The sequence below is a fragment of the Aythya marila genome (genome assembly GCF_965140915.1).
Source record: "Aythya marila genome assembly, chromosome: 1".
NCBI classification, from domain to species: Eukaryota; Metazoa; Chordata; class Aves; order Anseriformes; family Anatidae; genus Aythya; species Aythya marila.
The window spans coordinates 147,858,986-147,884,229 of record NC_139042.1 but is presented as its reverse complement, the minus strand read 5'-3'; the positions used below and the strand labels follow the sequence as shown (position 1 = coordinate 147,884,229).

At 52.1% G+C, this 25,244-nt stretch overlaps 1 protein-coding gene across 3 annotated transcripts in view; it reads left to right on the top strand.

The window, feature by feature from the left end:
* The first annotated feature begins 2,884 nt into the window (after positions 1-2,884).
* The window catches only part of HIPK2 (homeodomain interacting protein kinase 2), a 132,518-nt gene continuing 110,158 nt past the window's right edge, over positions 2,885-25,244 (top strand). For 2 of the 3 annotated variants that reach the window (XR_014316766.1, XM_082751757.1), the window contains exon 1: positions 2,886-3,274. Coding sequence is in view for 2 of the 3 variants with exons in the window: in XM_082751757.1 (XP_082607883.1) it covers positions 3,256-3,274 (19 nt within the window). In the remaining variant the exon portion in view is untranslated. Of the gene's footprint in view, positions 3,275-25,244 lie in introns of all 3 variants that reach the window. The other variant, XM_082751758.1, reaches the window with a different exon arrangement.

The following is a 25,244-nucleotide window of genomic DNA, read 5'->3' as shown; positions in this document are numbered from 1 at the left end:
CAGCCAAGGATGGGGCTGGTTTTGTTTACCCACATGTGCCACGACCTCAGCTGGCACTTAAACGTACGTAGAGAATGGCCCTAGTCAGTGAAAATATCTCCATTGGCTTTCTTATCGTTACCAGCAGATAAGCATCTATAATTTTTGTTGCATAACTGAACCAGAAGGCAATCAGGAATTGCTGTCCTGGGCCCATCAGTTTTAGCACCTTGCCCTAAAAGAGGCAGAATAACCTGTGCTATGGAGCCAGGCAGCTTAACAGCTGTGTAGGTAGATCCTGCATAGGTTTGGCTGTTCCAGTGTCACCCTCCATGCTCCTCCAGCCACCACAGTTGCCATTTCCATGCCCAGGCAGCACAAAGTGAGTCCTGAGAACCCCTCTGCTGACCCCTTCGTCTTTTGTTCCGCTGGGGAGTGGATTTGCTTTATGTTTTAAGCTCTGGTGTCACGCTAAGCTTTGATGGAAGTGCAGTTTAACGCAGGCCCAATGGCTACAGGATAGCTCAGGGTAAAACTGAGAGGGCAGAGAGAAGAAACCATTGGTGCACCTTCCTGCAACGGGGACCACTGCCCCCATTTTACAGCTGAGGCTGTTGGTTTACAAGGTTGTTGTGGCGAACCTGAAGCCATGCTGCAGCAAAATGCAATGACGAGGAAGGAAGCTGCCAGATGCTTTATTCTCCTGCTCCTCCACTGTGTTTTTGTCCTCTGCAGTTCTCTGATACTTTTCTGCCTCTCCTTCATGGCTCTGAAACGGAGCTCCACAGCTGCTGCTCTGATCAAGGGCAAGGAGACAGGCCGGGATCACAAGCATCAGTGGCCTCGAAAAATAGAAAATATCCTCAATCACAGGAGAAGAGAGAGGTGCAGAATTACAATGACCAGAAACGCGTTTTGGGAACATGTGAGGTTATTGGCTTTGTGACGAGAGCCGAACACTGAGGGTCTGCACAGCTCGAGAAAAGAGGGGCAAGAAGCAAGCTCAAGGACCGCACCACTGCTGTCGGCACTGCTCGCCCACCAGCTCTGGCCTGGACTTCCCAGTGGTCCAGCTGAAGGCATCTCCATTCCTTTCCCAGGTTTGGTGGTGTCTGGTCTGGGGATCACTCTCAAAATGAAGCACTGATGAGACCGCAACAGGTTTTGCTCCCTCTGCTGTACGCAGTCCTCCAGTGCTGGCCCAGCCGCCTGCGCCCTCCAACACCTCCACCTGCCCCGTTGGCCGCTCCCCAACCCCAGCGCGGTCAGCACGCAAAATCACCTTCATGCCGTAAACATAATACAAACAGGAGACAGCCCCCATGGTGCTTCAGGCATTTTTAAGAGGGGGAAAAATCATGCAAAATGTAGAGGATACCTCGCACGCAGTGAGGCCCAGGGGATCAAGACCTCTGCAGTGTGGGCACAGCCATCCAACTCTGTAGGGTGACCAGTGCGGTTTGTTCCCTGGTCCATATTTGTCTGCTGCTGTAGGCATGCTCTAGCACCACGAGGCTGTTAGGACAGCTTGAACCTCACTGAAATCCCTCAATAAAAGTTACCTCCTCCTCCTCCAGACATCCAGAGGAGGCAGCTGGGTGTCCAGCCCCGCCGTGACCCAGTGCTGCGGTAGGAGAGGTTTGGGCTGGCAGCAGCAGCAGCGAGTGGCAGCGTTTTTAGGACCGGCCATAAGAGCAGGCATGAAGTGAGTTCGTCGTCCCCAGTCTGGTCCCAGACTGCTCACCAGTTAGGAGCTCCAGGCGGGCAGATCCAGACACAGCTAACGCAGGATCGCAGCCTGAGGTTTTGTTTCCACCTTTGCCAGAGGCTTTGCCGCTGTGTGTCTTGCATGGGTCTCGGCTTCCTTGCTTGTGTCACGGTACCTGGTGCCTTACCTTCCTTTGTAAAGCCACTTTTGGGAAAAAAAACGTGTTCTGGATAACATGGCTTTGCCTATAGCTTTACCGTATGAATCGACAAAAACGATGTGGGTCGGGTTGGTGCTCTTACAGCGAGAGCTGAATGAGGGAGATGGATCCTTCAAAATAAAAACGGGGGGGGGGGGGGGAGGAGGGAGGGGTAGCAGTGGCTGTCAATCTCAGTAAGTAAACACTTCTTTGATGTGGTTCTTTAAAAAAAATAATTAAAAAAATAACCCAAATCCTAAAAGCAACATCGTATGTTTATTTTAAATGCATCCGCTAAATATTTACACTGAAAGCAAGCTAAACGAAAAAAAAAAAGGGGAAAACTGGAACTTTTGTCAGTGAACCAGATTGTGAAATGCCTTGAGGGAATAGAAGATTTATTTGGGGAGAGGGGGAGAGGTAGGAATTTTCCATGCTATTGTAAAACATGAGCTCAAATTATATGATCCCCACAGCCAGTGAATTGCAAAGCTTCAATCAGCTGCCTTTTTCTATTTTTTTTTTCCTCCCTTCCTCTCTTTTCTATAAAGAGGAGGGGGGGGGGGGGGGAGAAGACAGAAGTGTTTCACCAACTTCTGTTGACTGTTCCTTTTTTCTCCTGATTGAAATGTGTTGTTAAACAAGATCCCACATAATCTCAGCAGAGGGTTCCTCTCGCTCGCTCCCTCTCCTTCTGGGAAGCCGCGATCAGTGCCATCGGCGCTTGATTATTTGCAAACTCCCTTCGCTGGCTTTTTTTTTTTTTTTTGCCCTTTTTTTTTTTTTTTTTTTTTCCTCCTCTCCCTCTCCGTCTCCCCTCTCTCTCTCTCTCTCTCTCTCCCTCCGTCTCTCTCTCTTCCCCCCTTCCTCTCGCCCCCAGCGCAACTTTCGCAGGCGCCCCGGCACACGCAGCCATGCCGCGCTGAGAGCGGGGGCACCGCGCCAGCCCCCCTCCTTCCCTCCCTCTCCCTCTCTCCCTCCTCCCTCTCCCTCCCTCCTTCCCTCCCTCCCTCCCTCCCTCCCCAGCGCCGCCGTCCCGAGCCGGGGGGGCCCCGCCGCCCGCCGCCCCTGCCCGGCCCCGCGCCGCGCCTCGCCCCGGCCCCGGCCCCGGCCCCGGCCCGGCCCGGCGCCGCCGCCCCCCGCCCGCTCGCCCGCCCGCCCCGGCCGCGTCGGAGGGCCGGCAGCGGGGCTGGATGTGCCCGGCTCCCCCCGCGCTGAGGCGGGCGGCGATGCAGAAGGCAGGCGGCAGCTTCGCCTCCGCCGAGAGACACCCGCTCAAGATGGCAGATGTGTGCTGAGTTTGGGGGGGCTGCGATCTCTCGCGTCGTTCGTGGCGGCGTTGCCATGAATAACGGGCGTCCTTGCACCGATGGCCCCCATGTACGAAGGTAAGCCCCGTGCACGCCACGGCTCCCCTCCAGCCCTCCCCTCCCCGCGGGACCGGGGGTCCCCCCCGCAGCAAGCCGTGCCCCGGGGAGGCTGCAGCCGAGGGGGGAGGTGTGTGGGGGGGAGACCGGGGCGAGGACGGGCTGGGGTCGCCACCCGCTCGCCCCCCACCCGCCCCATCCAGCCCGTCCTGCGGTGCGGGGCTGGAGGGGGCGGCGGGCGAAGTCCGTGCCGGTGGCGAGCAGAACAATGAGGTGGCCGGAGCTTGCCCTGCGCCTCGGCGAGGCTCTCGCTGCCGGCTCCTCTCGCCCCTTTGCACGGAGTTGTGTGTCCCCCCCAAAAAAATAACACAGCACGGGGAGGCAGCGGGGACCCCGGTGGCAGCGGGCAGGGGGCACGGGGCTGCCGGCAGCCTGCTGTCAGCTCGGCGGCGGGGGGGGGAGACCTAAAGTGCCCTAACTTAGTTCTTTGGGGTTCGAAGGGGGTGTGTGTGTGTGTGTGTGGTGGGGGGGGGGGTGCACGTTTTGGGGTGGCTGGAAAAAAATAATAATTAACGATGGTTATTATTATGATTTATGCGTGTGAACGGCTTGGTTTAAATCCCCTGGCGCTGCGCTGACGGCAGGGTGCCGGGGGAGCATTACATAAAGCGGGGGGAAAGCCGCCCGGTGCCGGTGCCTTTGCCGGGGTAGGGGGATAGGGGAAGATAAGGGGGGGGGCCCGGCAGTGGGACTGAGGCTGGGCAAAACTTAATCCGAGGGGAAAGCCGACTCCGGGCTGCGGCGCCCGGCAGCGGGGCGGTGTAAAGTTACCGCCCCGCCGGGTTATTCCTGGGCAGCCCCGCACGGCCGGGACCCCGCGGGAGACAAAGACGGAGCGATTTCGGCAGCGGAGGGAGGCCGAAACCCTCCCTTCCTCCCCTCCCCTTCCCCTCCTTTCCCTTCCCTTCCCTCCCTCCCCTCCCCGTCTGCCGGAGCCCGGCGCCGCCGGGGGGCGCGGAGGGGCCCAGCGCGGCTGCGGGTCGGGGCCGGGGCCGGGGCCGGGGCCGGTGCCGGCGGAGGGCCCCGGGTGCCGCTCGGTGCCGGCCCTCCGGAGGCGCCCTCTGCTGGCCGAGCCGCCCCGCCAGCACCCCCCGAGCCCCGGGCAGCCTCCAGCGGGAGGCCGAGGCCGCTGCGCCGCCGCCCGAGCCCACCTGCACGGCCCCCGGGGCTGCTCGGGACCCGCCCGCGGAGCCCCGCGAGGGGACGGGGTCGTGGGCGAGCCGCGGGGACCCGGCGGTGGCTTCTCAGCCCCCGTGGGTCCCGGGGAGGTGGCGGTGCTGGAAGTTTGGTGCCCGGGAGCACCCAAACTTGTGCAGCAGCAGCCTGGCCCCGTGTGTGTGTGTGTAGGGGGAAATGATCACGCCCTGACAAGCACGCTGTATGAACAGATTCCCTGGAAAGGCTGTGGAAAAACCCCAAGGCAGCCAGCCGGACTCTGCCCGCACGCCTCGAGCCTCGGAGGAGGCGACTGCGCCAGTCCCCAGGAGCCAGCCAGCAGCGCGAAGGTGGATGGGGATTGTGCTGGCTGCAGTGTGCTTGCGGGTGAAGTTGCTCCTGGATAGGTTACAGGCAGGCGGAGGAGGGGTTAATGCATGTTACTCGCCTCCGAGTTGCCGTGAGAGGTCCTTAGAAATCCCTGAAATATCGCAGCGCATCGATAAAAAACTTATCGCAGGGGATGCGATCGCCTCCTTGGAAGGAGACGGGGACCGCGGTCCTCCCTCCGGAGCGTACCGTGTGTGTGTAGCAGCCCGGTCTGTGGCCCTCCTCTGGAGCATCGGCGACATTTAGGCCGCTGAGGAGAGCCGGGCGGCTGGCTGAGCGCTGCGGCGGGCAGCTGCTGCGTTCCTGCCGGCGCGGCGAGGGATGGGGGGCTCTCTCGTGGCACATACGCACGCCCACCGCCACCGCAAGGAAGGCAGGGGGACGTGAAACAATATCTCCGCCGTGCAGGCTTTCGGAACGTCGGCTCTTGTACCGAAAACGTGCCCCGGGAGGAAATGTGACACCTCGGAGGCCTTATAAAATGGTTCCAGTGGAACTTTAGGTGAGTGATAACACGGAGCACACGCACGGCATCACCGGCGAGTCTCGGCGTTTAGGCAAGCTTTGTGCCTGCACGTACCTTGCAGCTGGCTTAAATACTGGTTCTGGGAAGTAGAGCGGTGCCTCACCTGATGTTAATAGGCGAGGCATGATGAATAAATAAATATCTGGTGTTAAACCCTCCTTCCTCCCCCGTGCCAGGAGGATTTTGCCATTCTTTTTAAGGAATTCAGAGCTTTTGCTGTCGTGTTCTCCCCTACCGTTTTTTCTCATTCCATCTCTTCCAAGTGTTGCCGAGCTGAGCGGTAAAATGAAGGACATAAAAACCTTCCAAGTAAAATAAAACAGAAATAACACCGCTGCGCAGTGCTTGACCTGGATTTGAGTTTTAGTTGTGAGCTGTACAGGGAAACGTACTGGGCTGGAAAGCAGGCCTCCTCAGGTGTAATTCTGCACGGCTCGAGCTCAGGCAGGCCAAGCACGGCCGGCATGCTGAGCGCTGGAAACGCAGCGGGGTCAGGGCGGCTGGGCTGGCCTCAGAGGGAGCGAACAGCCTGGGATGGGGAAGAATCTGCTTCTTCGGGCTCTCCTCTAAGCCGTGTTGCCCTTGCTGGGCAGAATCATCCTTGGTGCACTCATTGTGCGCAGTTTCCTCTTGTGCAGAGGACAGATCCAGGGCCTGCAGACCAACTGAGACCCTGTTCTAACAGGGCTTGCCACCAGGCATCACCAGGGAACGGCCTCTGGGCAGCCCTCTGCCCTAGCTGGATGTCAATTTCCAGCAATTGTCAATTTCCCAGCAATTTCCTGGGTGGCTCCTACCTGGCATCCTTTGGAACTGGGTCTTCAGGAGGCGTTGATGTGCCTTAACCTTTATTTTCTAAACAGCCATTACCTCTGTTTTGGTTTCGTTCCTTTTTTTGCTTTGCTTCTTATTCCTGACAACTTTGTTGCAACTTGCAGCGTATTTTTAGCAGCAGCGTCGGTAGCTTTATATGTGGGTGGCTTATGGAATTAATATCCGTAATATTTGTAAATTGCACCTCGCCACTGGTGCCACTGCTGGAGCTGCGTGCTGGCGGGGAGCTGCCTGTGCTCAGCTCCGTGCTGGATAAAGCGTGTGGGTTTCGGAGGCCTGAAGCTCTGACCCCGTCCGTGTCACGGCTCAGGTCCTGCTCAGCACCAGGGTTTTCTCCCAGGGCTGCAGGAACAGGCAAGCCCCGCTCGTTTTCCAGGGGGTTATCAGATCTCCTTAAAGCGTGCAGAGCTTTCCCAGCGGGAAAGCGGCTCCAGTGACACCGAGGAAAGGTCCTTACCCCAAAGTTTGTGCACTGCGATGATAACCAGGAGGCGCTTCCTGTTTATGAAGCCGTGACCATAACTTCAGCTAAATCAATGCTGGGACCAAAAGCCCAAGTTTTTATTAGCTCAGGATATGGCTATCGCCAAGATAACAGGAAGCCCCCTCCAGTTATAATTATCGTTCTTATCATGCCGCAGCATCTAGCGATTAAATGGTTTTTTAGGAGTGATGGGTGAAAAATGCAGCTTTATTTTTGGAAGAGGAAACAGCGCGGCTGGGACCAGGGGTGAGCAGACAAACAGCGCGCCAGGACAACGAGAGGAGGTCACAGGTACCAGCCACAGCCGTCAGCCCTCTGACCCGGAGCAGCACGGGCTCCTTCGTGGCTGTAGAAGGTGAGGAAACCCAGCTGGATGTTGTAGGACACCTCAGCTGGTCTGCAGGGGGTGAAGCCCTTCCCTCAGCACTTGTGGGAGTGAGCCCCCGTGTGAAAAATCCAGCTGGCTGCTGGGACGAGGCCTGAAGGTTTGTGAGAGTCGTTTTCCCATTTAGCAAGTGGTTGCTCTTTGCTGCCCACGTGGATGAGGTGCTCTGAAAGCGTGAGATGAGCAGACTGGATAAGAACTGGTGGGCTTGCAGGTACTCTGCTGATTGGGGACAGCCTGAAGCCCTCCTTGGTGCCTGTCATGGTTTTGAACTCCTGGCACTCACTGGAAGTTAAATCATTTACTCAGAGGCAAGCAATGCACTTAGGCGGCTAATGGAATAGGGCTAAGTTCTGGGCACATCCCAGTGATGGCATGTGGACGTTCATTCAGGAGGAAGGCTCTGGGAAGCCACATCATGGAAGGGTTGGTGACTTCGGAGCGGAGGCCAGTTCCTGCCCCAGCTGTGGCCCTCACCAAGTGGGCCCCAGGTGGTGGTGTTGGAGCAGTCCTGCCAGGCAGCAAGGTCAGAGTCACGTTCAGCTGTGGTCTGCTCAGGCTGGGCTGAGACACCAGTTTGAGGCAGATTAGAGCAGTTCTCTTAGGCACGGGTGTCGAGGCAGCTGGGATAGAGCATACCTTTGGGTGGGACAGCTGAGAAAGGGAGTTTGGCACAGGCACATGGCGTGTCCCCATCCCTGTATCCATAGAGGACAAGATGGATGAGAGGTGAGGCTGGGTATTTTTGTAAGTTCCACCCTTTTCCTCTCTGATCCCGATTTAAAAAGATATTTTAAGGCCTGTGCCTAAATTTAAGCTCACAGGCGGTGCGGCTGACTTCATTAGAATTGTTTATGTCTTTAAAGCTGGCCACACGCGTAAGTACCTTTCTGACTCACGGCCTCTATAGCTTAATCAGTCCATTTATAAAAATGAGGCTGTTTCCTCACCCTTACTAGGAAATCTCTGCCCTCTGAATGTGAAATATTGTTTGTGTGTTTTCTTCTGACTTTTGGAAGGTTAGCTAGTGGAAAACAAGAAGCAGGAATTAAGCACTGTTTGGAGAGTAGGTTTTCTCATCACCTATTTACATACCCTAATGTGGACCTAGGTGTTTAACGTGAGGCCTTCTGTTTTGAAACTCTTCCCCCCAGCAGTACAGAGTTCAGCTTTTGTTTTGAAAACAAGCCCAGGTGATAATTTCGCTCCAGATAGGGCATTTAGCAATTTGTCTATTTGTGGTGTGGGGAGAGCAGAGGCAACGTTACCGCTTCCACCTGCTTACAACACAGAGGCAGAGAGTGCACCTGAATCCTCTTTCGTCTGGCCACAACAGGAGCCGAGATCCTTCCTCTGGAAAGCACAAGGGCATGTGTTTTGGGAGCACTCTCAGATTCACGTAGCCTTCTGAGTAAGGTAATTTCTACAGCACAAAATCGCTCCTGTGAGACTTGCAATCTTATAAGGCTTCACAGGGTAGATGAGAGGAGGAGCAGGCCCAGTCCTCCTCGGCTAGCAAGGGCATTGCCACGTCACAAAACACCGTGGAGAGTCCGGGGTCAGGGCTGAAAGCATTGAAAAGCCGTGCCATTAGAATTTATTTATCTAATGGAAGTAATAATAACCCGTAATACTGTGTGTTTATACAGAGCTGCGTACGTTCAAAGCACTGTATAAAGAGGGGCTGTCTAATCAAGCCCCTGACAGCATGCCAAAGAATGGGGTCTTTTACTTATTCACAGTGGGGGCACGAAGCAGCCAGCAGGAGACAGGTGTCCTCGGATGCCAGCCCCTGACACTGCCCCCGGGCTGGGGCCTGATGGCAGCAGCACGGACCAGTGGCAGTGCCAGCGAAGCTGTGTCCGTGCATTTAGTGGTGTCTTGGTCATGTTCTGGAGCAAGAAGGAGTTCTGTGCCAGGCGAGGGATGGTGTAGTTTGCTCCTTTTTCTCCAGCAGTTCCCGCTGAATGGGATGTTGGTTGGACAGGCAGAAGCTCGCTCTTTGTTCATGCCTCATGCCCAGTCCTGCTCACCTTCCAGTGCCTGTGCTGACATCTGCCTCTGGAAGGATGAAGTGAGAACCATCACTCAGAGTTCCTGCCGTGACAAGTGGGAAAGGTCACCAGTGATATTTGCTGGAGGTACTTGGGAAGCTCAGAAGGGCAGCCGTGTTCCCTGCTCGTTACAACCTTTAAACCTGAAAGGCATCAGCAAGACCTGGAACGAGAGTCTTACGCTGAGCTAACCTGCAGGCTAACGTCTCCTTCAGTTCTGGAGGCTGACAGGCTTATCTTACTCTGTGAGCTGTGCTGAAATGCCAAGGGAACTTCGCTCTCAGCAAAATCAGAGAGATCGTAGGAAGTGGGCACAGCAAAGATTTCAAGAGGTTCTTCCCCCTGTGTCAAAACAGTGTGTGCTGTACCAAACGTGTGCTTGTCCAGCGTGCTCCATAACACCTTTGTCTAGCATATTCCCCATGAATGGAGGCTCCACAGCCTGCCCAGGCGATCGCTGCCCTTATCTGTCTTTGTCAATGTAAAGATTTTACCTCCTCCGTAACTTGTCTGCGCGGTGCTTGCTGCGATTCCTTGTTCTATTGACAGCAGATGTGCAAAGTTCTTCCTTTTTCTTTGTCACGTCTCTCGTCGGTCTTGTCTTCCCTAGGCTAAATCCTTTCTCAAACCCATCCTTCAGCTCTTTGGCTGTGTCTTGTTTGCTGCAGCCCTGACCATTCTTCTTGTTCCCTGCGTTCCCTTCAGCAAGCCCACACCTCCTGAATGGCACTGCTACAGCACAGTGCTTTACCAGGGGCCTTACACTGGCCATGGAGAGCAAAAATACCCCTCCTTGTGCCTTATAGGCTGTGCTCCTGTTTGCTCTGCCTTCTGCACCGCAGCATCGTTCATCTGTGTTTAGCTCGTGATGTGCTGTGGCTCCCAGCTCGTGCCCTAAGTCCGATGCCCCATGAGCTGCTTTCCATCCCGTGTGTGTGGAGCCAGCCTCTCCTACCTAAGCATGCGGTTCTCTTATTTGTGCTGTCGGAACTGCATCCATTTGTCAGGGCTGTTTGGAGTTCTCATCTGATTGCACTGCCTTCGCAGCCCCTTCCTGCTCGGTGTCACCTGCCAATTTTTTTTAAAAAAAAGCACGCTCTCTGTGTATTCACCAGGCTTTGTTTTCCACTCTGCAGTCCCAAATAGAAAGCCCAGAAAAAGAAAAGTTATTTCATAAAAAAGCCTTGCCCCCCAAATATAGAAGAAATGGGAAAAAAAATCACAAAACACTTGGCATTTTTTCACACCTCCTGTTCTTTGGTGCCTTTAAAGTATTAACAAGAACAGTTGTATTTGCTGTTACAGCACCAGTGCCAAAGAAAAGCAGGACCTTATTGCTCATGATGTTGACATGAAGTGACAAATAGTTCTCGTCCTAAAGAATTTACTTTTTAATTTTATTTTCTTGTAGCTGCAGACACAGGATAGCGGCTAATGCAAACAGGATGGATCCTGTGGAGATAGGAAATCGCAACGTATGGATTTGCCTAAACGTCTGACATTTGGGGTTTGATTTGGGGAAGGGAAGGGTGAGCTGAAGGGAGAGGGGAAGGAAGGAAGTAGGTCAGGGACGAGACAGAAGAGGATGAGAGAGACAGGTGGGGGAGAAAGATGATGGCAAGTGACTGTAACAGGAGAGGGAGAAGATCCCTGCAAAGTTTAAGGTCTGAGGCTGTCACAGCCAAGGCCGTCAGGAACAGAAAGTTCAGTGAATTGCTGAAGGTTCCTGCTTGGGCTGTTTTTGCAGCTGCTCTTACTGACTTCAGTCTCTCCCACTTCTTTTCCCTGCAGTTGTCTCTAGCATCTCTGGAAGGGAAGGCAGGCGAGGATGGGAGGTACTGCCTGTATCCTAACACTTACAGGCAGGAAGGAGAGTCTGCGTAGGGATTCCCCTGCTGGAGCTGAGACTGGAGGCAAAAATGATGCTGTAGCATTCCCAGAAGATCTCTGATCCTGCTCTCCATGCCGGGGAAATCCTGCTCTGGCAGAGATTAGCTGAGGTATCAGTACTTTTCATTGATCTGAGCTTCCTGTGGTTTCCTCCCTCTCTGCCGCTGCCCTTTCCATGATGCCGGCAGCTCTGCGGGAAGAATTTGATCTCGCTGTCCTCACTCCTCCTCCCCGGCAGACCCTGCGTGCTGGGTCCTCCTGCAGTCAGGCACCTTCATCTGATGGCTTTAAGGGCACGCGTGGCTGTCGCACCCTCTGTCCCTGTGTCTGTCCTCTTGTGGTTAGTCCAGGTGACTGAAACAGAGGGCAGCTGCCAGCGGCGAAGCTCAATCACACCAGCATCGTGCCCTGCTCGTGTGTGTGTGTGTAGCCCTGAGGCTGGGTGTGCTTTGAGTGTGTGGGTCCACGTACTGTGCTCTCCAGTAGCAGGCCAGGTATTTCAGGATGTTTGGCAGTGAGTCCATAAGATTATGGGTTTTCTCCTGGGCGAAGAGAGCAAGAGAAGCTATTTCTTGCTTGTAGCTGGGCGTTAGGGCGTTTATTTGCTACTGGATGTGTTCCAGTGGATTCAGTGTGTCTCTGTTTATTTTTGCTTAAAGACACGACTTTTTTTTCCTAGTCAAAGGTCGTAAAGGTGCACGGGCTGGCAGGTAGCCAGCGGGCTCCCCATCTATCAGCTGCATTGGGGGGGTGTTAGGCTAACGCTTCTGGGGGGAATTTTACAGCAGACGACAGAGTGGGATGGTGGAGACTTGGACTCTGGCAGCAAGGCTCAGAAAACATCCAGTCCCAGAAAACTTGCAGAACATTTCAGAGAAAGTTTAGTTTTTCAGGAAGCTCCTATAGCTTTCCCAGAATATCTTTACTTGGAGGCAAAATTGGTAAAGTGTTCTTTATTTTTAAAACGCGGTTTATATTCTGCTCTTGTCTGCAGCAGCGCCAGCGCCATCGATGTATTTATCTCTTTCCTTTTAACACTTGCCGTTCCTGGAACGTCTCCTGCTCGGCAGCTGTTTGGAGGTGGGTTTTTTCTTCCTCTCCCATCGCCATGTACCTTTCCTTCCTGTTGAAGGCATCCATAAAGCTCTCGTGGTGACATCATAGCAGTTTCCACGGCAACAGATTATGATACTAGAACAGAGGATAATATCAAACAGGAGGAGGAAGAGATAAATTATGGTGTTTGTGTGCGTGTGGCTGAGGGCTTGATTATATTCCTACATCTCTTCCGAGGATGTTGTCTGCCTAGTTTCTTCTCTGTTTATCTTATGTGCCTTTTAAAGGTTAGGAAAAAGCTAAAAAAAATAAAGACGAGCTAGAGGTCAGAACAATACGGACACATATTTTTGATCGTCTCTATGTAAACCTAGTAGGCTGAGATTTATTTTTTTTTTATCTCAGTGGTAGCTCTCCCATGTCCCCTGAGAGTCATCTAGTCTGGAAAAAACTTGGAAGCACAACAATCCCCTGGTGCAGCTTCATTTTTATTTTAATTACAAATTATTCATATCCACTGGGATAGGATCTGCTGGGATCCCAAGCCCAGGATCCCTGTGCTGCAAATTTTCCAAAAAGATGGACAAACGTGGCACAGCAGCACCCCTGGTTGCTCACAACCTGCATTTGAGAAAGGATGCAACAGGTGGACAAATCCACCACGTCTGGCATGAAAGAACAGGGGCAGGTGAGCAAAAGAAGAATGGTGGCAGAGGTGTGGTCCCTGGAAAAAGCTCCAGCATCTGAAGGAGTTTTCTCCTTCAGATATGCTGCCAGCTTGCTGGAAGGTCACTTGGCAATATATCGGCTCACCTTAGCCATGCGATGGGGCAGGAGGGTATGCAACGTGCCCGGCTTTGTGAGGGCGATTTGGTGCCTTGCACAGGATGTGCAAGAAGAGCACTGCACAGCAGCTCTCTGGCTCTGGGCAGGCTGCCGGCGGGCTTTGTGGCCGTGTTGAGTGAAGAGTTTTTGGTCCGGCTTAGTGCAGCCAGGCTGGGGAGAAGTTGGCAAGCAGGAGGAATCGCACGAGGTGCTCGAACTCCGTAACGCTGTCAGGGGTTAAAGTTACAACACGAGCGCACGCAGAGCACCTCAACAGGAATTAATAGTCAGGTCACCTTCATGGAAGTGTACTGGAAGCCAGTCCAGACCACAGAGAACTGGTTTGGTGTGCTTCCCGTGTGCAGCTCCGCACGGGATGACAGGCATTAAATATAATGACAGGCTCCAGCGCTGGAGGCTAGCCCCGTTGCTGAGCCGGCTGACAGCGTCGCCCTGCGGGGAACGCTCTTCCACCGCCAGGGCTCCTGGTGATGGGGCAGCGGGGACTGGAACAAGTCCTCTGCAGAGGGAGGGGAGATCGCAACCTTTTCTCTGAACCCAGCTTTGAAAAAGGACAGTTCTTGCCTACAGCCAGTTTGTGGGCACTGTGGAGAAACCCAAGCCTTAATAACTCCCCCAAGGCATGTGCCTGCAGAGCAAGTGGGGATCGCATTTAGTCATGAGTACAAGTATAAATTCCTTCATCTCTTCTGGCACTATCACTGGCTCTAACAGAAACCTGCCTTCCCATCAAAGTCCCCCTCTGCATTCTCTCAACATCAGAGGATGTATGTATTTAGCAAGCGGGGATAAGAAACACGTTGCAAACCCCATTTAAAATAGCTGCACCACCTGACAAGGACATGTGAAACCCAGACACAGGCATATCCCATTGATGCTGACAATACTTTTCTTGCAGTGTCATTTTCTCATTCCTTATCTGAGGCTGTGAGCACCTGGATAATGAAAGTGCAGCTTCCAGATGCCTGCGCTGTCTGAAAGCTCATGTGAGTCGGAAGGGACAGTGGATGCTGTTATAGAGCTGTGTGTGCGAGAATACAAATGGGAGAGCATGTAGGTACGTGCACACGTGTGGGACTCTTCCCGTGTTTGAAGGCATGTGTAGGAGCACACATGTGGCTGTGGCTTTTGAAGGCCGTGTGGGCCTGATTCTTCGTAGAGCTGTTACACCAGCCGCCCAGCAAACTGCGTTTGCACCAAGGCTTTTCTTCACTGCAGGGAATAAAGAAGGGAGATTTATCGTAAGTATAAATTAGGCCTTCTGTGTGTTTGTGAGCTGTCTCAGCCCGTACAGGAGGAAATATATACAAGGTGAATGCAGGGTGTTTACGTAGAGCGATGCCGTGGCAGCGTGTGTGTTGGCAGGAGCGCTGTCTGCAGTCTGCATGAGGGGCTGCGCAGCCTGTGTGAGCGTGGAGGGCTGTAAATCACGGCGTGTTTGGGAGGGGACACTGCCACTCTGCCTGTACAAGGCAGGGAAAGATTTTGAAGCAATGTGACTCTTTCAGGCTGAAGAACAGGGTTACTGGAAATCCAAGCTGGAAGAAAATATAATCCAAGACATTTTGACTGGGAGTGATCTGTAATCCACACCTACCAGCTCGTCTCCAGCCTGAGCCAGAACCACTGCATGCCTGGCATCTTTTACACACCTCTCCCAGCACCAGGTTTTGGTGGCTCTACTGGACCGCTTCCTGGGTATCTCTGCAGCTCTGCTGATACCTCTCAGGTCCCGCCTGCTGTATCCTCAGTTATTTCAGTCCTGACCTGGTCCTACAATGTAGCTGGCATCTTCATGCAAATGCAGTAGCTCCTCAGGAATCTGTACCCATTTAGATGTGTTGACCATACCACTCAGAGTCTCTCGTGTAGGTGAGACCAGTAAAGTAGCTGTGGCTTTCTCTCCATCCCTGTAGGTAGGAATCTGAGCCTTGGTTTTGCTCTTACTCAAACAGGAACTCGTGCTACAGGCTGTGGAGTTTGTCTCTTTAGGAATGGGCTTGGCTTTTGTGCGCCTCCAAAATCATCACCGTTTCCCAGAGGAGCACTTGAGTCATTATCAGTCCCCGCGTTTCCTCTCAGCCAGGAAGGATTTGAAGGGGTTTCAGGAAGAGGATGCTTTGCAAGGAGACGTCTGCTTTCCCTTGCCGTACCCTGTCACAAACAGATACCGAGTCTCCTGCCAAAAAGCCCCTGCCTGTAGAAAATAAGGTGGGAGAGAAGAAGATGGGATGTGGGTGAATGGCGAGGCAGGGCAGCGTTTCAGGTGGGGGTGCCTGATGCTTTTGATAGTGGGCGCGATAAAACAGATGTTTGTGGCAGCGCTGGGGGTGCGCTAGGAACGTGCTTATGTCATTTGGCATCACTGGAACAAGTTGCAGGTCATGGATTTTCATTTGGGTTTCATTATTTCTCTGCAGCAGCCATCAACAAATGGAAAGTTTCCCCAAATGCGTTGCAGCTGCAGTTGGTTCTCTTGACTGCCTCGCTCTCTGTCACTGTAGGACTTGCAAAGGGGTTTGGGTTTTCGCTCCCCTTTCATATTTTGTCCTCCCTGCCAGACTCTGCCCTCTGCCGCTGCCTCCCTACCACAACCCTGTCATGTTCGGTCACGCTTGGCTGAAGGTTACCAGCCCACCTGAGGCTTTCGTGGCCAAGGACGGGCGAGCCAAGTGCTGGGAACACGCTGGCTTTCTGTGGGAGCCGAATCCCCCGACACGGCCTCCCGGCCTGTGGGGCAGTGGGTGTGTGGGGGAGTGAGAGCGCAGGCATGCTCACGTGGCAAAAACACTCCATGGTTACCATGAAACGCTTGCTAAAAGGCAGAAATTGGAGTGGTTTGGCTAAGCCGGGCAAAATGAAACAGGAGGCTTCTCGTGGCGGTCCCCATTGTGTCCACTGGGGGTGCGGGGAGGGCAGGCGCTCATCCCCTGCTCGGGGTGGGCCAGCCTGAGGGATGGTCGCCCTGTGTAGGGTCATGGGTGACAAGCCAGCAGCGTGTGTGGAGCTGTGAGACCCAGCCCTGTGTCGAGGCTGAGTTTCACCCATGGTATGCCAGGATGGCCTGCATGGAGGAGAGGCTGAGGGGCTGTGGAGGCTGCGAGGCTGGTCCTGGCCAGGAGGCCACTCAGAGCCTCTCGTCCCAGCAAAAGCGTTAGATTTGGTCAGCTGTTAAACTCTAGGTGTGATTAATTGTGGCCAGCGATTCTGACCTCGGTGGTTTTCGCTGGGTGCCCAAAGCGGAAGAACCGGGCTCGTTCTGCCTGCAGGCCAGCTGGCCTTCATGCATCTGGTTATATGCCTTCACCCCTGGAGCTCTGACCCTGAGCAGGCGGGTTCAGCTTGTGGCGGGCAGCAGATCACCCCATTGCTTCACCCAGGGCAGCAGGCTCTCTCCTAAAGGCCACTTAGCCACTGTGGGGACATCATTTGGAGGAGCCCCTTGCTTTCCTTGCCTGCCCATGCCTTCCAGTTCCCCACACAGCTGCCCCTTTCCTGGGGCTGCTGGAGGGGGCGAGATGCCCCAAGCACATGTATTCGCAGCAGGCCGAGGCTCACAAATTCTTCCTGCTGTTCAGGCCTTGATCCTTGTTTGTTAATTGGTAATAATTCTTGTTGCGTTCACTTGGGGTGACTTCAGCACTGGGTGCTTGCGTTTATTTCAGAGCCCTGTCAGTGTGTAAAACACAGCTGTAGTTTTAGGAAAGCTGCACAGGCTGCCAGGCTGCCCCTGGGCTTGCACGGGGCGCTGCGGTGAGGGGCCCCCACCAAACCTGTGCCTGCCGATGTGCCAGGGGCCTGGGAGCATCCTCTGGTGTCCTGCCTACCTTCCTAACCTGTCAGGTCCATGGCACTTTGGCCAGCACTCTGGGGAAACGTCTGCTGGTGTTTGTCAACCTTTACAAGGAAACAGATTGTTTCTAAACCGCAGCTCCAAGCGTAGCACAGACTGGAGGCTGGGAGGTAACCGTAAATCCTAGCTCTCATTTGCACAAATACATGCGGTTCCAATCCTCAGGGCGTTTTGCCTTCCCCTGCCTATACCTTAGTTTCAGAAACATGTAAATTTAGTTGGGATTTGTTCCTTCAAATCACCACAAAATGTGGCCAGGGGTGGGGGCTTTTAAAGTGCATTTGGCATAGAGGGGATGAAGAGGATTCGGGATGCTCCAAGGGGCAGGAACTGGTGGATGCTTATCATTTACGCCCTGCCAGAGGGGCGCACTGGAGGGACTGGCTACACCAGGAGAGCAGTAATGACATTTGCAGCTTCTTACTTGTAGGTCTGCTGCTCAGATCAGACCTCTCAGCTTTCTTCTGGCCCAGCCTGTGAGACCCCACACACTGGGTCGTGTTACAGGGGTGAACCCAAGCGTAGGGTCATGAGGTGGATAAATGTCCTGTCAGGTGATAGGGGACAGGCTATGTGGTGAGGTTGCCGCAGGAGAGGGAGCCGATGCTGGCTAGCTGGGCTTCTTCCAGCACAGAAACCTCCAAGGTGCCCCTGCCTCTTGGAAGAGGCCAGCCCTCATTCAAGGGGGCACACGGAGCAAAGTAGAGGGGGTTTGTTTCTGCCCAAACCTACCTGAAGCAGTGGTTCCCAGGTTTGTTTGGGCTCAGCAGCAACGGCACATTTGTACCACTGGATGTCTTACCTATTACAAAGTTTTTGTTCACGTTTGCTGGTTGTTTACCAGACCTCTAAATCATTACAAAGAGCAGCAAGCCAGCTAAGACGGCCTGCGGGGCTGGGCTGGGGCTGGGCAACCCCGCTGCGGCTCCCTGCAGGAGGCCGTAGGAAAATGCTGGCAAGGACACACAGTGGGAGCTCTGCATGGACACGGGCTGTGCTGTGTGTGCTTGCCGGAGAGATGCCTCTATTTCCAGAGCTGCCAGTTGAGTATCTTTCACCTGCACAGACTTTCTTGTAGGGGAAAAAAAACAGAGCTGAAGGCTCTTCCACAGAGAGGCTGGCTGCTGGAGGACCCCCCTGAACCCCTCCATTACCGTCTGCAGGGGTGAGGGAGAGTTTCGCGTCCTCTTCTGCCTTTCAGCTGGAAAGAATGCGGTGTGCTTGTGATCACTGTGGCTGGGGCTTCCTGCCATGCTCTCTCGCCATGCTGATGGGTTTCATGACACCTCTTTTAGCACCTGAGGATAGGTGTGAAGAGGGAGGAGGTGGAGAAGGAGGAGAAGGTGGAGATGATGGCGGTGGTGTGAGTTAATACAAGACCCAGTGGGAAGCAGCGGCAGGCAGTGTTATTTCAGTGGTTTGAGCCAAAACTTTCTCTGCCGCTCTCTCTCTCTCTCTCTCTCTCTTTCTCTCATTAAATTACAACTAATGCAAGTAGCATTGTGAAGGAGGAATTTGGGAACTGTTGTTCATCATCCAATCACTTGTAACGAATGTGCTGCTCAGTGCCATAGCCCATAGCCTTGCCGAGAAGTAATTCACTTGGTATTTGTAGGCATGACATGCATGCCATAAGAATTCCACTGTTAGCATTATTCCAGCATTAGCGAGGGGATATGAAAATAAATGATGAGCTATTGTTTTTCATGATTAAGTCCAGGCTTTCTGCTCCTGTCTTTTTTTCCCATCCTCCGTCTGTGGGAGGAGAGGCCTCTCTGTTCCTTGCATTTTGCCTTCTCTCATCCCCGCTCCTCTGGCCCCTTCCACACCTGCACCCTCCCACTTCTCGACCTGCCTGTCTTCAGGGAGAAGGTGGATGGCAGGGTCTAGGTTTGGAGGTCAGCCAGGACGGTTCGTTAGATTCCTGTAGGAAATCAATCACCACAGAGCAATAGGACATCAGAGAGGACCGTAGCATTTTTTTATGGCTCTACAAAACCATTTTGCCCCACTGTCCCCCACGGAAAGCCCTCCTCTTTGTGGTTGCACTGGCAAGTAACAATTTGGGGACGGGACAGCAGTTTAGTACTTCAAGGTAATCTGCAAGCCTTAAATGACTCTTGTATTATTATTATTATTATTATTATTATTATTATTATTATTATTATTATTATTATTATTATTTTTATTTTTATTTTTATTTATTTATTTATTTATTTATTTATTTATTTATTTATTTATTTATTTTAAATGAAAGGTCTTGAGGGAGCTGTCAATCTGGAGGTACAGGAACAGAGCTGAGCAGCCCGTAGCAGGGTCCAGTGCTTAAAAGGAGAAGTCCATGGAGCAAGCAGGGGGGGATCTGTGACCCACAGCTGCAAGGGGATGCCCAGGCGTTCCAGTGGGCTATACTGCATTTTCTGTGTACTTTTATAAATGAGGAGTTGAACATGACAGGGGAATGAGGCAGTTAAGTATTATTTATCCCTACTTTCTACCAGGGGGTGACTGAAGAAGAAAGCATAGCAGTTTCAGGAATGACCCCTGTTTCTGGGATCATTGGTTCCTGGGGCCGGTTTAAGCAGGCATGCGAACACCCACCTGCTCGAAATAAAAGACTTCTTTGGAAAAAACAGGCTTAAATATCCCCATGAAATCCCCGGACTGAGTCAGTATCAGCACTGTACAGGATTCCTGCGCTCTGAATCTTATTCTTAATCAACTAACCCAGGCAGTCTTTCATGTCGCTGAGTTGCTTCTCACTCCAGTGGCCCCAGCCCGTGTTGGCTGTTCAGCAGAAGGCCTGGCTGAGCTGAAGGCAGATGGCAGGGTAGGAGCTTGTGCTGATCCTACTACTATTAACTCTACCACTCCTCTGCACAGCAAGCTGCTCCCTTTGAACATCAGCAGAACCATTTTTAAAAGCCCTGCAGCCCAGCCTTGTGTGACAGAATAGCTCATTTTGTCGGGGAAAGAGATACCTTGGCAAACTTTTGAGCATTAGCTGTCAGGGGTAACCTCAAGACTCTGGAAGAAGCAGCCGTGGGCTTTGAGAGAAGAGCAGAAGCCAGCTGCAGGTGCCATGTTCCCACCTGGCAGGGGACGTGTTAAAGCCATGTCTTTTTTCCCCCGTTTTCTTTATTCATTCTCTCAGAAGAGGAATTTTCTGTGACGTTGTTTTGCACGTAATCAGGGTTGTGAAATCCAAAGCTGCTGGATCATCCCGCTCGCACCGTCTTGCCAGCATTGCTCAGCACTGGGTAACCTGCAGGACTTTGTGGTTACTGTGGCCCCGTCCCATGGGCCTGCTAAATGTCTCGGGCCAAGAATCTCCCTCTTCCCCTCATCTGCACTGGGTTACACATCTGCACATATACAGACATGCAGTACACAACCTATAGCACTGATAGCACATGTGTATGGCTTGTCCCAGTTCGCTTCAGGGCCATTTCAAAGTCCCATGTCCTGCCTGAGCTCCTCTTTGCCACCCTCACTGAGATGTCCCAAGGTCTTTCTGACGGAAAAGCGATACCTGTGCTTGATCCTGCTAGGATTTTGCAATATGCCGAAATGGGGTGGTGGTGACGCTGGGTGTGAAGCCATCGACTCATATTTACTTGTGATCTAAGAAAGCATTTTCAGTTCAGACCTCAAAGAGCAAGCTGCTGTGTGATTTAAAATTGTGTTACCAGCAGAAACATATGACCTCATGGTATGAATAAGCAGGAGGAGATCAGCAAAGAAGTAAGCTTCTACTGTACACAAATGTCTACAGAAGAGAAAAAAGAAAAAAAAAACTTATTAGAAGACTCAGTTGTCTGCGTAAGCAAAGGCTGGGGAAATGACTAATTTACTGGTTCTGTTGTACATGCAGTTTGATTCAGTTGTTCTTCCTTTGATTCACAACCCCCCCCCCTCACTTTCTGTACCCCCTACCTCAGCTTGGCTTTTTCTGCCTGTAAGGAGAGAGCAGGCGAGGGAGGGTGGGAAGGACTCAGCGAGGAAGGAGTTAAGGGACTGCTCAGTGGGGATTATAAAACAGCCAGGCACTTGGAAACAGTTAAGAAGAGAGAAACAGATCTGCCAGGAGGGAGTGTGGCACTGGAGCCGGCGATTTGTTTTCATGCCTCCCGACGCGGCGATGCAGAAGACCCTCCTAGAATGGGCGCCGAGGTACCAGGGGGGCGTGGGGAGGGTGTCAGGGGTGCCAGGACCAAACAGGGAATGGGCTTCTCCGGCCCCAAGTTGGCAAGGCTTCTGACCGAGCCTTGCTGCCGTGCTGTGCTCTGGATGTGTGTCGTGCCCGTCTCGGGGTGGTGGGACTGGTCGCCTGCTGCAGCCTCAGGGCATGGGCTGGCCACGGGGGCACTCTTGGGATGCTGGACCTAGGGGAGGTCTCGGCATCGCCTTGGAAAGGTGGAGGTGACAAATCTGCTCTCTGCTGGAGCACGGAGCCGAGGGTAAGGTGTGGGCAGGTCTGTGGATGTGCTTACGCCAGCCTGAGTTGCCTGCGAGGTCCCCCGTGGGGGTGGCTGGGGGTGGACATCTTGTGCAAGGCCACCTGGCCGCGAGGAGCCTTCTGCCATGCTCTGATGAAGTGGCCCTGAGCCACAAGGAGCTGCGTTTTCACTGTCCTGCCTTCCTTTCTCAGCAAGCCCACCTTGCGTGTGCTGTGTTAGGCCTGAAGGGCTCAGGCCCGGGGAGGAAAGGCATCTGGAGGCAAAGTGACCCATGCGGGCCAGGCTGTCCCCAGAGATCCCCAGCCACTTGGGTCTGCTTTTGTGGTACTCTCCACATCCCGGTGCTTTAGGCAATGACTGCTTCCCTGTTTGGGGAAGCTGAGAAGTGACCTGCGTGCAGGCCCTACCATCACCTCGTGGCTCTTCAGCTGTGTGTGAGCGCGGTCTGTGTAGGAGTGAGCCTTGCGGTGACCACCACACGCGTAACGTGGAGGTCCCTTCTTCGTGGGGAAGGAGCAGGTGCAACTGTTGAGCTGAAGTGTGCAGAGAGGAGGGTTAGTCACTCCGCAAGCGTCAGGGACTTGCTGAAGGAAGAGCAGGAGTTTGCTGACTAATGCCTGTAATGTTCGAGGAGTAAATGAGAAATACAGAGGGAAACCCCCCGTTTCTGAATTTGGAAGATAAAAAAAAAAAAAAAGAGGGAGGAAGAGAAAGAGAAAGAAGACATCGAGTTACTCCTCAGCCCCCTAAGTCTCTGACCTATATCTCCCTCCTTTCCCTGGGGCCATTACTGAAATTAAAAATTAATAGGGAACAGCCAGGTTTTACCTCCAGGGTGCCCTTTCAGGCTGCCACGTACCGCAGGCTGAGACCAGCGGATGGGGCTTTGGTGCCCCTCAGCATGGTACAGAAAGCGGATGGTCTCCGTCCAGGGTGTTGGGAGGACATCCAGATAGGCTGGAAGAGAGGAGGTAACTTCCTCGCTGGGAAGAGCGGTCTCTGGCTGCAGAAGGCTGGGAAAATAATGTCAAGCCGACACATTAAGTGAAAATAGACCGGTAAAGGATGACAGTCCTTGAAGTTACAGTAACTTTACCAGGGGAAATGGAGGTGAGAAGGAAAAAAAAAAAGTATTTCAGGTCATTAGCCCTCTAAGGGCCAAGTTCATTGTATCTGCAGAAGATTCCTCTTTCTCTTCCCATTCTTAGTTTTTTAATGAGGAAAGAGAGTCCTTATTTAAGAGGCTAAAACCTCGGGTTGTGGGTCAGGAGGTTTCATTTCCCAGTTGTTCTGCTGCCTTGCTGTGAAGCTTGGGCAAATCACTTTCTTTTGGTTCCATCTTTGCCTCTATGGGGTGGGGATTGTGATACTTTTTTTAGAGCATTTTCAAAGCTGTGGATGAAAGGAAAGGCTACATTTTCCAAAGCAGCCAGGGCTCTTCAAGGAGGGTACTTGCAGTATACACAGCGGACAATTCTCGGGCTTGAACTTGCCATGTAAGACTTGTGTTTTGCTCCTTGCTGCCATCTTTTCTCTCCCGTGGTTAAAAGAGGGACCTGTTGCAGGTATTTGGCCTCTTGGCCATGAAGGCCTGCAGCCCTCCTAAGAAAGGAGGTGGTGGTGAGGGGAGAGCAGTGTGGGAATTGCTCACGAGGCCGTGGTTCACTCCAAATCTGTATTTAATGTACAGGTCTGGATGCATCAGGTTGTCTGTTGTGCTCCTTCAGAGCCCAGCTCCTTATCTTTTTGCAAGATACCTCAATTACTGCTACATTTTGTGGTAAATATACTGCAAAATCCGGAAGGGCCAGAAGCCAAGGCATAAGGGCTATCTCTTCATGGACTCCTGCCTCTCCAATATTAGAATGCCTCGTACAGCTTGAGAAACTAGGTTATATAGCAGCTTTAATGGGGCTTTTTCCAGACACTGATTGACCTGATTCCTCGGACCAGCTGTTTTATTTATTAAGCAAAATAGGAGAAAAAGAATGCATCTCCTACATAAACTTGATTCCTCATGGAGAAAGTTTAAACTATCTTTAGCTTTTCATAAATTGGTGCGGAACTCTTTCTTGATGCTGATTTCAGAGATATTAATTTATGCACTAGGAGTGAGTAAGATTTGCCTCTTCATCTAATCCTGTTTCCAGAGAGAGATTTACTTAATGTGCAGTGTAATTTGTCTAATGTGCAAGTTTGTATGTAGAGTGTACCTAGATCCAGTAGAAACAGGGGGTATAATAAAGGAGAGCACTGTAGTGCAGTGCTGTAAATCCCTCTGTAATTAAAAATACTAAATTAGTCAACGTTAGTGCAGTCAGGAGACGTTACTAGCTGGAAAGCAGGAATGTATGGCAAGAGTTTCAGTGCAGGACAGAGAAACTGGGTCTGTGTTCATCCCTGTGTGCGTGTGCTATGTGTCGAGGGGGAGGGACAGCTTATAACATCATTCACCAGGAATACAGCTTGGGTGGCAGAGAGGAATCGTCAGAATTATCCCAGGGCTGTCCTTGCACACTCACAAGGTGATGGAGCAACCAATTCTCCTGCCAGCTCGCATGCAGTCGCACTGTTTCCACCCAAGTCAGTGGACGGTTTCAAGGCTGGATCTAACACTGCTACAAAAAGTCTCTCTAAAAATAATTTACTGCTCTGAAGAAGGCTGGCACCATGTATTGATTGATTGTTTTCCCCCTTGTCTGTCTGTCTCTCCGTCTGTCTTTCTTTGCTGCTATTAACACAGATGAATCGCTGCCTGAAATTTTCAGATGGTTCTTTTTTAGGATTTTCTAAATCTCCTTGTAAATAATCAGGATTGGCTGGTAGCAATGTAAGAGTCCCTGCTTCTGAGTAGTTTGTCTGTCTGTCCTTTATCCAGCTTACGACCACTGCAGCCTATAATGCCTGATACTCAGCTTCCTTCCTCTTACAAGGAGAACAGGAGGGAAGTCGGGGCTTATGCTCTAAGCAAAAGTTGCTATTTGGAACTGAGTAGCAGGGCTTCATTGTGCATTAAGATTAAAAAATAAATGAATCTTGTTTATCTGAACAGAACCAGAATAGTTAGTTTGCATTTAAGTTGGACTTGGTTTTGTTAGTGTAATATCTGCCTCGTGTGGTTTCTTCAGCAGCTGGATAAGATAATCCATGAGACAGAAAAGTACATGTTATAGCAGTGGTATAAAACCCTCTTTTGGATTGTTCACCACTTTTCCAAACTTAAATTTTTCTGGGCTAAAATTTTCCATCCCAGTTACCTGCTTCAGCCTGAATAGTTAGAAAACAGCTCTCTGCTGTTTTTGCTGAATGTTAAAAATAAAAAATGTACAAATAAATGAGAAAACAACCCCCCACCTTAACAGCCCCATGGAAATTCACATAGTATATATGTCAGATGCACCCCTTCTGCTGTCTTTGAGAGCATCAACCCAAACTTGGCCAAGTTTTAAGCTTTACAAAAAAATGTTGTTGTCACATTCTCAGCAGACAAAACAAATCTCTGAAGAATTGGGACCTAAGAGTTTCAATTAGGCAGTTAAAATTAGTGGAAGCTTTTCATGTTAATCTCTCAGTGCCTCAATTCCCTGCCCATGCCATATGGGTAATGCAGCGTCTTACTTTATGAGGGCAATTGTGAAAATACATTCCTTTATGTTTGTGAAACATTCAGTTACTCTAATGATGCATATGGTTGGGAAGCCCATGAGTAAATTACTAATTCCGTCTGCTGAACAGTTTGACGGGTACCTAGTAAACAAGGCTTGGGGCCACACCTCGACCAATGCGGAGAGGGTGAAATACTGAATAGTTGCTCACGAAATGAGCACAGTGTATCCTGTGTACCGGGTGAGGCCAAGGTCCTGTAGAAAAATAGCCTGTTATTATGCAATTAGCAGCTCTAGCACCATAGCCAGGCAAAGGGGGGTGAAGGAAGATCGCACGGGCAGTCATAAACATGAAGTTTCCTAAGCCTTGCATTCTTGATTTGCAGCTTTAAA